This window comes from Oryza brachyantha, chromosome 7 (assembly GCF_000231095.2).
Source record: "Oryza brachyantha chromosome 7, ObraRS2, whole genome shotgun sequence".
NCBI lineage: Eukaryota > Viridiplantae > Streptophyta > Magnoliopsida > Poales > Poaceae > Oryza > Oryza brachyantha.
Window position 1 is genome coordinate 6877650 of NC_023169.2, and position 15861 is coordinate 6893510.

Here is a 15861-nt window from a genome sequence, read left to right on the forward strand (position 1 = left end):
CTCATACGAACAGATCGAGAACCTATCGCTATTACAAATCAAAATAAGAACAAGCCTCAGATAAACCATCGAACAAACTAGATAAAAGATCGAACTAAATCGAGACAGTTCCATCTAGCCGATGCGATGGGTTGACCATCACGAACTACATTGCAAATTTGACAAACCTCGCACCGAGAGCTTGCTCATGTCGAAAGTTTGGCGATGCACCGAAATATGTATTGATCATATGATTGTTGATGTTTTACAAAGCTACGGGGTGTTGTATTTATACCTCCAAAACTAACTAAAATTGGATACAGAATCATATCTATTACCTAACTTATTACACATAGAGTCTATTTAGAGATATTGCCTAAAACAAACTCTAATATTTACATATATAAATTTACACGAACTCTACCTGTTTCGTGAATCTATCGGCATGCTTTCAGACCCAATCAGACTCCTTTTCCAATCCGACTCCAACTCTATCGACTCTATCCGAGTCGTTTTCCAACTGCTTCAGTCCGATTCGGTTACTATTCCCGATTTTTCCTCCAATGGTTATTTCCCAATTCTGGTGTTAACACCTATTCACCCCCTTCTAGTTGACATATTAATCTTATAAACATGCTGGCGGTGGCTACACCTTGTTCTAGCGAGGACAAGGATGCCCTCCTCGACCTTCAGGGTAAGTGAGAGACACTCTCCCTCCAAACCCATACAGGTAAGGCCATGTTGTTGGGGGCGATGAAGAAGCTTCAAGATGCCCTCTGCTGCCTTGACCTCCTTGGTATGATCTAGCTCCTTAAAATTGCTCGAGCCATGCTAGCGCTGGAAGAGCTCCTCGCCTGAGTTTAGGAGGCCATGGTGTCCAGCATGGTGTCCAAGGTGTACTTTCTAGCGCGCATGATTGCGGAGCACATCCTTGATTTGCATCGTGCAAGGGATGTAGACTTCCTCCTCATTCTGTTGCTTGAGGGGTTCTCCCTCGGGAAGGAGTGGGAGGTGCGGGTGGTTGTGGCAGACGTTGCCCAGAAAGTCGTGAACGTCTTAGATCGCCCGACGATAGCCTTCATAACGCCATCGAAGGGGGAGGAAAATGAAGAGATAAAGGACTTCAACTCCGGTGATGAAATGATAACAAGGCCGACAAGGGTGAACACTTAAATGTGTCATTGCGGTCCCCTCCTTTTATAATCTTATTGTTGTACCTTGCATTGCTTCATAGACCATTAGCTTCGATGAACAAAAAAGACTATTCTCCTTTCGTCCAACTCTTGTATTAATTTTCTGTCTCTTGTTATTATGCCCAACTTTGGACGCTAGATGCCCAACGCCTGAAGCCATGCGGCCGATGCCTGACTCCCGACACCCGACACTTGACAACCTACGCTAGTGGTCGACGACCGAAGAGGTAGTCGAGTTCTCGCAAACAAACTTAGCTGATTGTACAGGAAAAGTAAATTAGTAGGGCACAGTGCTCCGCCCACTTCACGCCATCAAGAGGTAGTGACTGGCAGGACTCGGGGGCGCTTAGACCTCAGGGACATCTCCAGAAAGACTAGCCTGTTCGAACACCGTGGCCCCAGCCGTTAGGGGCGTGCCCGAGCCCCTAGGGTTTAAGCGGTGCTTGGGACATGACTCGTGAGCCAATGCTCTCCCTTAGTGTGGAGGCCTGGTCTCCTCCGTTCGGCAGGGTCGATCGTCAGGCTGCTCCGACGTCCCAACTCTTTGAATTGGCCCTAGGTAAGGGTTGGAATGGGCCAAGTCCCGTGGGTTCTTTCACAACTCTGTTTAATTCTTAAAAAAATTACCTCAAAACTCTATACAATTTTATTTTTAATCCATTTTAAACCTGGTCCTTAAATTTTGTGGGCAAAATAGTTGGACCCATTACCGCCCCTCGCCCTATGGCCGACCCTATGATTTGAGGATCGCCTACCTTCGAGATAAGGAAATACTTGTGTTATAACGAGATGGTGTTGGACGGGTAGTGTCCTAGAGCTAGAGAGCAAGTCATCCAATTGTAGGTGGTTCTTGCCGGTGAAAATAGAGTGGTTCGAGGTGGTTATGGGCCAAGCAGTGCGAAAAAAAAATCACACAAGATTAGATTCCGATCAAATGTCACATGGAAGTCGATTAGGAGGTGTTAAAATATCAGTGGACTAACGTATTGTGATGCGTAAAATAATTGTAAATTGAAAAGGAGGAAACACTTAGTTAACTGGTGTTCGGGAAACCATTGATATTAGTTAACTCGACTACGGAAAACTATCTACGTCAAGCTTAATAGGACCATAGGAGAAGGGATCTAGATTAATATATAAATAACATATAAAATTGAATTTTAATGCAGCCGTCCTAGCTCAGTGGTAGAGCGCGTGGCTTTTAACCACGTGGTCGTGGGCTCGATCCCCACGGACGGCGTACACTCGCCTTTTTCTTTTAATTTTAATTTTTTTTTGGCTGTGCTCAGTAGTAGTTCTACGTCCAAAGATACCTATCAATCATTTGTGATGGTACGTTGCTCGTCAATGATATATCAGCCTCATCGGTGACAAGACCCACGTCCGTCACCAAGAGGCCTTTAGACCCATCATGTTGGGTCCCTGTAATAAAAAGTCAGATCTCACACGGTACTGTATAACTTTATGTGTTCGTCCCAAGCGTTAATTTTTGTCCTATGTTCATCACAAGTTTATCATTTTTAGTTATCAGTCTTGATGCATATATCTTGTTGAACCAGCTTGTGTCGAAGTTCATTGGGCAGCTCGACGTCTTATTTCCTATCTGTTACAAATTGTTTCCATTACAATGCGAGGCTGTTGATTCTTTTCCTTTTTTTTTTCTGTTCTATCTGTGTTACTAGGGCCGCGTTCGTTTGTGACATGGATAAGATAACTTATCCGACGCGTTAAACGTAGTAATAGATTAATATATGATTAATTAATTATTAATTATTAAAAAATATGAAATAGACTAATATGATTTTTTAAAGCAACTTTCCTATAAAAATTTTTTTAAAAAAAATACACCGTTTAACAGTTCGGGAAGCGTGCACGCGAAAAACGAGAGGGATAAGAAAACTTATCCAGTTCCCGAACGCGGCCTAGATGGTAAACCCAACACACACTTTTATATACTTGGCCCCTTGTATGCTTGTGATACAGGAGTAGCTTACTCTGGAACACATGTAATATAATGCTACAAGTATGAAAATGAAAGTAGAGAGTGGTAAAGAAGAATATCCCCTCTGAGCATGCTGCATGCTTGAGTGTACAGTGAAGAGTTTTGACTTCTAACCAAGGATTGTTGATTACCAAATTCACAAACAAAGAGGCAACTTTGCAAATGGTGTTAGCTCATGGCCTAAAAAATATAGTAGATACCTATCTGGTATAATAGTTGCTATATATCCCCTACATGTTCTGACCTGCACACATGTAAACAGATACAACGAGGGACAAACTGACAAAGCTATCAAATATATTTATAGTGGCAAATATGTGCTGTTCCTTCAAAAGAAAAATGTGATGATTCTGCTCTACTGAACCATGTTACTATGTCAACTCTTCGTTGCTGCTGGCCGTGTATGGACATCTCAGCGACCCTTTGACTTCTAACTTCAATTCAGTTTAGTGTGATAGTTTTATGTACTGTTACTTCCAAACCGTGGACTTATTTTCAGGGTCAGCCCTGTGAGCCTCTATATATGTGCGTGCAAGTATATTCTACTATACATGACAGCATCATATAGAACTTGTGGTCACAATTTTCCTCTGGCAGTCCGGTGTGTTTCATAAGTTAAACTATATAGGCATCATAAAAAAATACCATTTGGACCAAGTTGTTGATTAAATAGTAAGTGGTGGTAACTAAATTAGTAAAGTCATGTTTGTTTTGGTTCCATGGACTTGGATGTACTTTTTTGTATTTTAGGAATGCATTTTTAAGTCTAGGACACATAAAAGGTGTTTATTAGCTGACTCTCTTAATCGCCACGTAAGCAAATTTGGTGATGTGGATGAAAGAAAAGGAACAAGAGAGAAAAGCCGTTGTCATGGCTTAGAGTTGACTCTTAGCATTTATTAAAGAAAACTTTCTTGCATAAGAATGGATAAAAAGAAAACTAGCGTAATAAAAAATATTTTATTTCACTAATGAAAAAAACATACTTGACTCTAGCTTTGTACATATCATTACAAATAGGTTCTTGTTTCTGATGTGGATTAGATAAGAGTCGATAATAAGTTCTAACTTTGAACATGCCCTTATACACAGTTGGTAGATCAGTATAGAAATCTATAGAGAGAGCGCATAATAATTGGTAATGTAAGGGGTCCTAGACTTGAATTGAACTTTGGCTTTCTTGGGCACCACTGCAACATTGAGATTAAGTACCCCTAGAGCTTCTATCAATGACGCTCCCTCATCCAAAGTATATATCAGGATATTTTTAACCGTTTCTAGAATACCATTTTAGTATTAATATTTTATACCTTAACTGCTGGGGTATCAGGACTTATCACAAAATAATAATAAAATATGTGTTGCCCCGTTTTATCTCATCAATAATTATAATATCACTTTTATATGAAATTTTAGCCTCTAATTAGAATATTAATCCTGTTAAAAAAATCTTGCTATGTAAGACTATTGCTAGATTTCTTTACTACACTGGACAAAAAACTTGGACGCATTTTAATTTCTTCAAATTTGGTTTATTTTTAGTCAAAAGAACTTCAAATGAGCGAAAACTCATTCAAAATATGAGTTTTTGTTGGCGATAATTTAACTGAGATTTTTCCCATGTATGAAAGAAAAAGTGTCCATCACTACTCCAATATGTGTTGCATAAATCATTAAAACAAGTAAAGGGCTAGGCGCACACATTCTAAACAATTGGTGAAAGCTAACTAACTGTTACATCAATAATATACTTCGTGGTAAACATAATGATATAATTTTCACTTGTGTGAACTAATATATTTTACTGCATTAAAATGTTTGACTGAAAACATTCTAAAACATTTTATCCGTATATCTCTATAGAAAAAAAGCTTACGGTGGCTTGTGTGGTTGTGATAATGAGTCTGACAGCCCACCAGTACCAGTGTACCACCACTTCTTTAGTCGGCAAAAGAATTTTAACGACAAGTAGATCATTTGTATATGTAACTTTCACGTTATTAGCTATAGATTGATATTTAGTTTTAAATTATTTACAATTTCTGTTAAGATAATATATACTATTTGAGTTTAAAATGTACAATTAATACATATTTTGGAATACATAGTATGACTATTTGCATAATATTTATTTCCTCCATTTTATATTATAAGCTACTTTGGGGTTGTGTCTAGTGTGTCTGTACTAGCGTCGTCTCTTTGGGGGTCTCTGCACGAGGTTAGTCTAGTCTGGTTGCGTTGTGTAAAAAACTTCGTTTCTTCTGATGTATTGACGCGCAAACCTTTTACGTGTTCGAGAAAAAAATATTATAAGCTATTTTGGATTTGTATTAAGTCAAACGATTAAATTTGATTTAGTTTACTGAAAAATATAACAATATTATAAAGGCAACAAACATACCATAAAAATATATTCAATGGTACTGTATTTAGTTAAGCTAATCTGGTGTTATATATATTATTACATTTCTTATAAACCTGATCAAATAAAGTATATTTAACTTAGTATAATATAAAATAGCAGATGCTTAACTTAGCCAAAATGATTTTTAATTATAAAATGAAGGAAGTTCTGAGATACACCACTCTATGTATCCAGGCAGGTAAATATTGCTACCTACTGCCTACGCACGTAGAGCTAGAAATTGGGCCGTGCTTTCCTGGGCCAGCCGAAGGCATGATGGCCTGGCACGATAGAAAGCACGTCACGGCCTAACATGAATTGGATCGGACCAGGCACGGCACGACCATGGGCCGGGTTTGAGTTTGGAACACAAGCACGTTGGGCCGCACGGCACGGCACGATCATTGGGCCGGGCCGGCACGGCCCAAAAGAGGCACGAAACTTTCACGGCAGGCTAATTTTCTTTCTGGCCCATGCTTCCACAATATGTCGATTTTATTTCTAGGATATTGGTCATATTAACGCTATATCCATGTGCTACTCGACATTTCTGTCTCACGGACATTGTCACGTACTCACATAGACGCAATCACTTTGTCGATAGGACGATTCCTCTATTTCAGTGCTTCAACACGACATGACATTGGTGGCTTAGTGCCTTTAACGCATGGATCACTGTAATATGACATGACAATACGACGGTAGACTAGACAACCTGTACTGAACCGTATTTGGACCGGCACGACCCAAACAGGCACGATATACTTTTGGGCCGGGCCTAGGCCGTGACATCACTCTCGCTCGGCACGGCACGGCACGGTGAGCGAATCGGACCGGGCCGTCAGGACTAATTTTGGCACGAAGCACGATGGGACGGTGCCGTGCCGAGCACGCCACGGCCCAGTCCCACCTCTGTAACGCACAGATGAAAGATTCTGTAAGGCTAAGTCACTAAAACAACATAAGAGTGACATTAATGCCGGGCATCCACACCATGCATAAAAGAGTATTGTATCTAGTTTGATAATTCTTATTGTTTGGTCTTCTGAATCTATATTTCACTATGATTTTCTATTAAAATAAATAAGTAAATAAATAATTTTATTTTTATTAAAGTACACTTTATAACTTATCTATACATATTATCCTACTAATTTAAACCATATGTTTCATAAATTCTTAATAGTTAAATTTTTAAAACTTTGACCATACCCTTATCAAAACGATAACAACCATAAGAAAAAGGGAAGCATTAAGTAGACAGTAACATATATAGCAATTGCAATATAACATGCACTAAAAACATTCCGCTATATTATAATATGTTTCTTTGGTATTGTTCCAAGTTAAATATTTTTAAATTTAACCAAAATTTCATTAAAAAACAATCGTGCTAACAACTACAACAGCGATTAGTCTCATTAAATCCATAGTTAAATATTTTTGTATAATATATATATACTATTTATATACATACTATTTAAATGTTAATACATTTTCTATAAAACTACAATTGAAAGATGTTTGAGTCGGGACAAATTTAAAGTAACTTATAGTATAAATCAAACAGAGTATTAAACTCACTTAACTTATTGCCATATATTGTGAAAAATAAAACAACATTGTGATCAGTAGAACAACCAATCAACCATAACATGCTTTTACCTTCTCACTCTGGTAAGCATTCCTAATATTTAAATATTATATTAATATATAATCATTTAAGGTATTATTCGCAGTTTTCCATGTTTCATCGATCGCTTCACATTCAATATTTTTCTCATTTGCCTTCACGTACCCTTCTGCCCAAACCATTTCTCAATTATTAAGGAGAGTCATAGTTTTCAAACCATAATCTCGGGTAAACAATTAAAAGTAATTATATTTTGTGAAGGAGGTAGCCGTAAATCTACATTGCTCTTGAGTCTTGACTAGTGATAGTCATGGTAGAAGGCTACAGCTGCAAATTGACTACTGGTGCTACAGCTACAGGTTACATGTATACAAGCCTTCTGCTCCAGCAGTGCAATCAGCTGAAGCAACAGCCATGGACCACCACCGGTTCCTTGCCCTCCTCTCTACGCTGATTCTCCTCAGGCTCAGGGTGACAGCCTCTGCCGCCGGCGAGAGCACGCTGACACCTTCCATGACCCTCGCCGGCGACCAGAGGCTGGTCTCGCCGGCGGACATCTTCCGCCTCGGCCTCTTCCCCGCCGTCAACCGCTCCAGGTGGTTTCTTGGAATTTGGTTCACTGTCTCGCCCGACACCGTCGTCTGGGTCGCCAACCGCGACCGCCCGCTGAGCAGCCCGTCCGGCGTGCTCGCCATCAGCGCCGCCCGGGGAGGGCTGGTCCTCCTCGACGGCGCGGGCAACGAGACCGTTGTCTGGTCGTCGTCCAACTCCTCCGCCGCCGCCGCCGGGGTGGTAGCGGTGGTGCAGGCGGAGCTCCTCGATACCGGCAACCTGGTGGTCAGGGACAAGGACGGCAACGTGCTGTGGCAGAGCTTCGAGCACCCGACGAACACGTTCCTCCCCGGGATACGTGTTGGGAAGGACCTCAGGACCGGCGCCGAGTGGTCGCTCTCGTCGTGGCGCAGCGCCGACGACCCGTCGCCCGGCGACTACCGCTACGTGATGGACACGAGCGGCTCGCCGGAGCTGCACGTCTGGCGCCACGGTCGCAAGACGTACCGGACGGGCCCGTGGAACGGCGTGCGGTTCAGCGGCATCCCGGAGATGACGACCTTCGAGGACATGTTCGAGTTCCAGTTCACGGTCACCCCCGGCGGCGAGGTGACCTACCAGTTCCGAAACCGCGACGGCTCGCCGATGTCGCGGGTGCTCCTCAACGAGTCCGGCGTGATGCAGCGCATGGTGTGGGACCGGTCGGCGCAGTCGTGGAGCAACTTCTGGTCGGGGCCGAGGGACCAGTGCGACAACTACGGCCGGTGCGGCGCGTTCGGCGTCTGCAACGTCGTCGACGCCACCGTCTGCGGCTGCATCAGGGGGTTCGCGCCGCGGTCGCCGGCGGAGTGGTACATGCGGAACACGTCCGGCGGCTGCGGCCGCAGGACGCCGCTGCAGTGCGGTGCCGGCGGCGGCGGTGGCGGTGGCGGTGGCGGTGGCGAGGACGGGTTCTACCTACTGCGCGGCGTGAAGCTGCCGGAGACGCACGGCTGCGCCGTGGACACCGGCGCCACGCTCGAGGAGTGCCGGCGGAGGTGCCTGTCCGACTGCAACTGCACGGCCTTCTCCGGCGCCGACATCCGCGGAAGCGGGAGCGGGTGCATACAGTGGTTCGGCGAGCTGATGGACACGCGGTTCGTCGACGGCGGGCAGGATCTCTACGTCCGCCTTGCAAAGTCTGAATTAGGTTTGCAACACTTGCTCTCTTCTACTATCTTGATAAGATAAGATTACTATAATTAACATTCTTTGCATTTAATCTTGCATGTACAATAAATTCTTCTATGGATTCCTCACAACTATTTAGATTATATGCGAAAGTCGCAAAAGTCGAATGCATGTTCAGCTGAGAATCCACGTCCTTATAAACCATTGGGTTTTATTTAGCAATGTAGTATAGAATAAGTACGTGAAAATTGCTTCTGTTAGTCGCGGTGATCTTTAACTTAATAATATTAAATTATATCAGGCATAAACTAGGTTCTATAACAATGAAGTCAACTACAACAGCTGAAACTGGAGCATATTATTATAAAAAAAATAAATAATTGAGAAAATTAGTAATGGTATGCGCAAGTCGTACATTAATTCAATTCCTGTTTGGGAATTGTCTTGAGAAAGACTTCAACTGAATGCTAGTTCTATGGGAAGAAATTCATTCAGTCAAGATAGAAATTTCAGTTCAAATCAGGAAACTTACTTTTGGCCATGGATACTTGTTGGTGGATGTTTTCACTCACTGACGACTGACGAGTCACTTTTATTCGTCTAGTACAAGGACAAACAAGTCATTCGAAACCGAATAATAAAACACAATGGTAACGAGATGTGTACTCCTATAACTGTCCTCTTAATTCCGAATAAAACCATATATTTGTTTCGGTGTCCAGCTAGTAACTTCTAAAATTGAAATATATGTGTCTGAAATTATTGCATTTGAAAATTTTTAAAGTATTTCTGCACGAAGAAATTAAAAAATTTATGTAAAGAACATCAAACGACAATTGAAAACAGTTGCACATTAATCTATTATTTGATACCTAAATAAATTCATCACGTAGAAAAAAAAGTCTATTCAATGCACACAATGGTTTTTATCTACAATTTTGAACATTGTTTTTGTAGGCTATAATTATCTTTATTAGAACAAATCACACTTTGAAAAATATTTTTCCCACGATTTGTACATGTAGATAGTACTTTTCAACCTTACGCCATGTTGCATTTTCACCGGCATCTCCCAAAGTCGTGCTAAATTCGGTCAATGTTGACAAGTACACGGTTTTAAAAAGTTTATGGTTAATATTATCTGGCTTTAAAGTTTAGTTTTAACTTTTAAGACTTTACGGAAATTTCAGCTGTAAAGTGTACTCTTTCCTAACAATTACTACGTAGGAATATACTACATGGAAAATGCCATCCTATATGGAAATGCTATGTCAGTTTTCTGGTCTTTCACTTAATAATATTAAAATTCTAGTCTAGATGCGCTATATGATCCTAGACAGGAAGGCCTCCAAGCCTGAAAGTCAACGTCGGTTGAAGCTTGAATATGATTAATTGTACATGAATGATTGAGAACATTATCTTAAAAATGAACCAAGTGAAAAAAATACTATTTTTTAGGTCAAACAACTGCAGGGCGAAATTCCTGTTAGAGAAGTCTGGAGAACAACTTGTAAACAAATGCTAGCTATTGGAAATTCATGCAGCTATGGAATTCTCCATACAAATTAATCAGGAACCAGACCTTGTCCATGTGCGTGCGTGCATGCTGTGTCCAGTCGCTGACAGGTCCCTTTCAATCGCCTAATTAAATTAAGGGACAAGCAAGTCAAGCTTAGGAATATTATCTGGACTGAACCATTCTTTTGTTCTCTTGTTGTATTACCTCACTGCAACAATGATTTAGAAACATATACTTCATCTGGCTTTTTTAATCGACGCCGTTGACTTTTTATCGACCTTTAACCTTTTATCTTATTAGAAAAAATTATGTAATTATTGATTATTTTGTTATAATTTGATTTATTATTAAAATAACTTTAAGTATGAATTATAATTTTGTATATTTGGACAAAAATTTTGAGTAAAATAAAGAGTCCAACATAAATCAAAAGTTAACGACATTAATTAAAAGCAATAGGAGGGAGCAAGTAGTCATAAGAATGCGGTGATGATCACAGGCTACCAATTCAGATCTGAAAAGGTCAACTTCACTCTCGTCACTGATGCTGCACTTGAATTGCATTTTCAGACGCGATCAAGAACACCAAGAGGTTTGTGCTAGTCATCACACTGGTGATTACAGGGTTCGTGTTGCTTCTCCTGTCGCTTGGATTATTTCTGATTTGGAGAAAGGCGCGGCGCGGTAAAAAAGGTAGCTGATCCTTGTCAGTTTTATCAGCATCTGACAGATAAAATGTTGCAGGGATGTGTGAATCTGAAACTACTCCTTTTACATGCCTTCTTGCTGACATGTCTTCTTCCTTGTTAATTAATTTGCAGTCAGCGTTCTTGATGAGACAGGTGATTTCATCAGTGAATGTCCTACTTATCCTTTCGAGATTATTAGAGCGGCTACGAATGGATTCTCTCGTAAGAACGAAATTGGGCGAGGTGGATTTGGAATTGTTTACAAGGTCATAATGCTCTATTCATCATTAGTGAAACATGAATCCTGGTCAAAATTGGAGAAAATGTGTATTGCGTGCTTGCTTAGGATTCCTTTGAATTGTACGATTTTTTTTTAATGGAATTCCATCGGAACTGGACTGATTACTATGAAAATCCTTTTGAATTCAGGCATTTCATAGGAGCCTAAAGTTAGCTATTTCTTTTCTGGACCTGCCAAATCCATTTATTTTGAAAATCAACTAATGCAAAAAAAATAGCTTTGAACTACAAATCCTGCTAAGTTCAGGCCTTTCATAGGAGCCTAAAGTTAGGTATTTCTTTTACGAACCTGCCAAATCCATTTTCTGAAAATTAACTAATACCCCAAAAAATCAACTTGGAACTCATTGAAGAATGCCTGATTGGGTATTTTGGTTTATCAGGGCCAGTTGCCAGATGGCCAGGAAATTGCTGTCAAGCAGCTATCAAAGGAGAACACGGTTCAAGGGCTCAAAGAATTCATGAATGAGGTTGACCTCATCTGTAAGCTGCAGCACCGAAACCTCGTCCGCCTTCTCGGCTACTGCATCCACTGTTCAGAGAGACTGCTCGTCTACGAATTTATGAGCAACAAGAGCCTAGACACCTTCATCTTTGGTATGTGACCTTCAAAAGTTTCACTAGTGCTACCATTGCATTTCGTGAATTGAATAATTTGGTTCACCAAAAGCGTATAAGCTAACAGAAAAAAAAAATGAGCTCGATATGTATATGCTTAAATAGCTGTAGTTTAAGAAATTGCATGTAGAGGCTGAAGCCTGACATATTTCCATTATTGAAAAAAAAAAGAGTGAGCTGCATATTAGGGTAGATAATTCCATCATAATTTTGTATTGTAGTTGGAGCCATCCTTTTCCCTTAACACCAAATATATTTTGTATATGATTGTAGATTGGGCCAGGGTTAGCAAAATTGCACCAAATCCCCAATTTTGCAACCCAAATCAATACAATAGATAGTAGCCAGTTCAATCGCCTTACTACTCTAATTAGCACCACTTCTTCTCTAATTTGTACTTACTACTTAGCACCTCACAAAATTGAAGATCAATGCAATGCCCCGAAATCATCAGCTGGTTCAATATTATGTAAACAAATGAAAATTAAGTTATATGGTGTTAAAGTGAAAATGATGGCTATGCTGCCCTAGTCGTTCAATCTGAAACTTGCCATTAATTGCGCAATCCACTCAAAAGGAAAAGAAAATTGCCTGACCTGAGAATTTGCAAGCAGGTAAGAGAAGGGACCTGACGTTGAGCTGGAAAACGAGAATGGGCATCATCCTGGACATCGCCAGTGGGCTGCTCTACCTCCACAAGGACTCCAGGCACACCATCATCCACCGAGATCTGAAGGCGGCCAATGTTCTCCTCGACGCAGACATGGTGGCCAAGATCTCAGATTTCGGGATTGCAAGGCTCTTTTGCTGCAATGGCGGCCACCGGGACTGCACAATCACAGACAGGATTATTGGGACACAGTAAGCATTGCAACCCTGTGTGTTGTGTTCCAGTTTCCAAATATTATTTCCGATTAATAAAAGTATGGATTCATAGGGTTATTAATTAGTCGACTAATTTTTATGCTCTTTGATTGTATAGTGGATACATGTCACCTGAATACGCGATGGATGGCAGGCTGTCATTCATGCAGGACGTGTATAGCTTCGGCGTCCTTCTGCTGGAGATTGTTAGTGGCAAGAGCAACCAACAAACCTCAAGCCTGATAGCACATGTAAGCCTGATCCCACCTTGACCACCAACCAAACCCACCCTAAGCTACAAACAGGTCCTACGTTTGGGGTGTCGTATATATTGCACAACAAAGTTACTCTTAAAATTTTAATCATCAATTTTTGATCTACACATATTTTGCCTTCTTAAAAAACTAAGCATTTGAAAGGTCTTGGATATTAAAAGTTTCAAAAATTGAACAAAAATTTATCCTAAGCTAAAATATTTTATTGTTTTTTAATAACCAAGCATATAACAACATTCGATTGAACTTTTAGCTTTTTTTTACAATGCTCCAAACTTGTTTACACCATCTATTACATGATAATCCAATGAATAGCATTTGTATTAGCTTACTGGAGATAATGGAACATTAAAAAGAAAATATACAAGTGTGTTAAGCTAATATATATATAGTATTGTATCCAATATAGTAAATAATTAAATAATTAATCTCTTAAAGTTTGAATTACAACACACAAAAGTACTTAATTTTAAATTTAAATTTACGATCAAATCATAGGGAATTTGTGAACATAGGACATGAACATTCAGAATATATGTAAAAAAAAATCAAATATTGAAACCTGAACAGTACTAATTTTATTTGCCTGTCCATAATTTTAGATTTCTAAAGCATAAACTCGTTTTGACGCATTCCCATTCCATTTTCTACTTCCATTTTCCTAGAACTTTTATTGCTAGCTCAACTTAAACAACCAAACAAAATATATAATATTCGAATTCATGAACGTGAAGTTCAACCCAAATGGCCGGCATGATGTTTTAGCTCTAACTTTCTTGCGTGCATGCATGAATGCTTAAATTTACAAAGGCTAATTTTGGAAATATGGTTAAAATATGTTCATATTGCTGATGTGCATTAGATAAGAGTATATAGTAGGCTCTACCTTTAAACATGCCCTATTATGCGTGACCAACGGGAGTAATTTCCATCGTAAATGGGGGAATGTGTGTGCTCAAGATTCAAGAATTAAAGATCAACATGCTTAAACACGTGGGTTAACTTTTCCTCTCTTTTTTCTTTCAGACATGGAGGCTATGGGAAGAAGGCAGGAACCTGGAGCTCCTTGACCCGGCCGTGCGCGGCGAGTGCACCGCCGGCGAGCTGGAGCAGGCGACGACGTGCATCCAGGTGGGGCTGCTGTGCGTCCAGGAGAGCCCCGACCAGCGGCCGCCGATGGCCGACGTGATCCACATGCTGTCGCGGGAGAAGGCGCTGGGGCAGCCGCGGCGGCCGGTGGTGTGCACGCCGCTGGGAGCGAGACCGCGCCCTGGCGGCGGCGCCGTCGATCACGGCGCGGAGGAGACGACCACCTGCGGCCTGACCATCACCGACCTCGAAGCGCGATAGCACGCACGGTACGGCGCGGGAGACGTTGCAGGAGAGCGTCACTAGGCACGGATTGAGATTCTACAAAGTCAGGGCATGCTGTTTGTCAGTGACATATGGTCCAGAGGACTTTGAGCTCACATATCAGTGAGAAAAGACATGATGCCTTTCACTATAGAATCCTGATCCACTTGGCACTATCTCACGGCCGGCTTCGCTACACTGAAACGTAATTAATTTGGTACCTGTAGTAGTAGTAGAAGTAGCTTAGCTAGTTCGACCTCTGAAGGGTGCAAAGATACTGCTGATTGATTGATAGCTGGAATAATCACGCGATGATTACATTCAATGACTACAAATCAGCTGGTTTATTGGAACTGGAGATAGAAATTGGGTCTGGGACGATTTCCTATCCCCTATGGCCTATTCTATCTCCTTCGCCAGCGTCTCCCCGGCCAGACACTCAAACGGCGAATTTTTATATAAATTAATATTTACAAAACTATTTTTTAAAAAAATTACAAAACTACACTCCTAAAGTCCTCTAGGGTATTTTTAATAAAATAAATAAGGGGCCGCTATTGTATCCTGTTCTGTTCCGGAATGGGACAATTCTTACAAGATATATCAAAACTTATGTCGCGCTTGTACCAACTAATACTCGGTTAGCACAAACTAATACTATAGCGGTATTAGCTGATACTTGGTTTATACCTACTAATACTATGGTGGTATCAGCTGATACTCTATCGGTAACACAATTGATACTAATACTATGATGGTATCAGCCGATATTATATCGGCAAAAGTCGATACTAAGATGTCACCGGTAATACTTATCTATTATATGTTAAAATATAAATGATACATTAAAATATTAATAAAAAATAAATTATAAAAATTATAAACGAACGAGTTTCTGCGTACACCTTATGTACTGACAAATTGTTCATTTGCATTAATTAGCATATTACTAATTAATTGTATTTCTATCTTTTTACATACGCACACGGTACAGTGCCGTACACGAGGAATATTGTCCCGATGGTGAGAATGGTATACCGGTTGCTAGCTTTTTCCAAAAATAAAGCTGCCCTCTTGGTGCTATTGCTATTGCATAGTATTCCATTCCAGAACAGTATGATACCATATATGTTTCATATCTGATACCACCTTGCTATCAAATCTGATATCAGATAGGTGTCATCCGATACCCATCAAGTATCGTAGGATACTCGTCAAATACGGTTTGATACCAGGTGGTACCAGGTTGAATCATATAACCATCACTATGTCCGAACCACACACCTATGACAGAATACTACTGACGAGCC

The 15861-nt window shown here is 40.6% G+C and overlaps 1 protein-coding gene and 1 non-coding gene across 2 annotated transcripts; both read left to right on the forward strand.

Moving 5' to 3' along the window:
• Positions 1 to 849: 849 nt before the first annotated feature.
• On the forward strand, positions 850 to 14548 carry LOC102718614 (receptor-like serine/threonine-protein kinase SD1-8). The gene is made up of 10 exons (XM_040525899.1): positions 850 to 1140; positions 7539 to 8202; positions 8581 to 8965; positions 9538 to 9552; positions 11045 to 11145; positions 11274 to 11407; positions 11825 to 12038; positions 12674 to 12920; positions 13042 to 13174; positions 14225 to 14548. The coding sequence occupies exons 1-10, from the start codon at positions 850 to 852 to the stop codon at positions 14546 to 14548; spliced, it is 2508 nt and encodes an 835-aa protein (XP_040381833.1).
• TRNAK-UUU lies at positions 2341 to 2412 on the forward strand. Its single transcript has one exon. It is a non-coding gene; the product is annotated as a tRNA-Lys (tRNA).
• Positions 14549 to 15861: the final 1313 nt, after the last annotated feature.

Bases quoted from the DNA above. Each gene is read 5' to 3' on its own strand.
- LOC102718614 (XM_040525899.1), top strand. From the start codon at position 850: ATGGTGTCCAGCATGGTGTCCAAGGTGTACTTTCTAGCGCGCATGATT. The intron at 1,141-7,538 runs GTGAACACTTAA...AGAAGGCTACAG, and splicing joins TGATAACAAGGCCGACAAGG to CTGCAAATTGACTACTGGTG. The intron at 13,175-14,224 runs GTAAGCCTGATC...TTTTTCTTTCAG, and splicing joins CCTCAAGCCTGATAGCACAT to ACATGGAGGCTATGGGAAGA.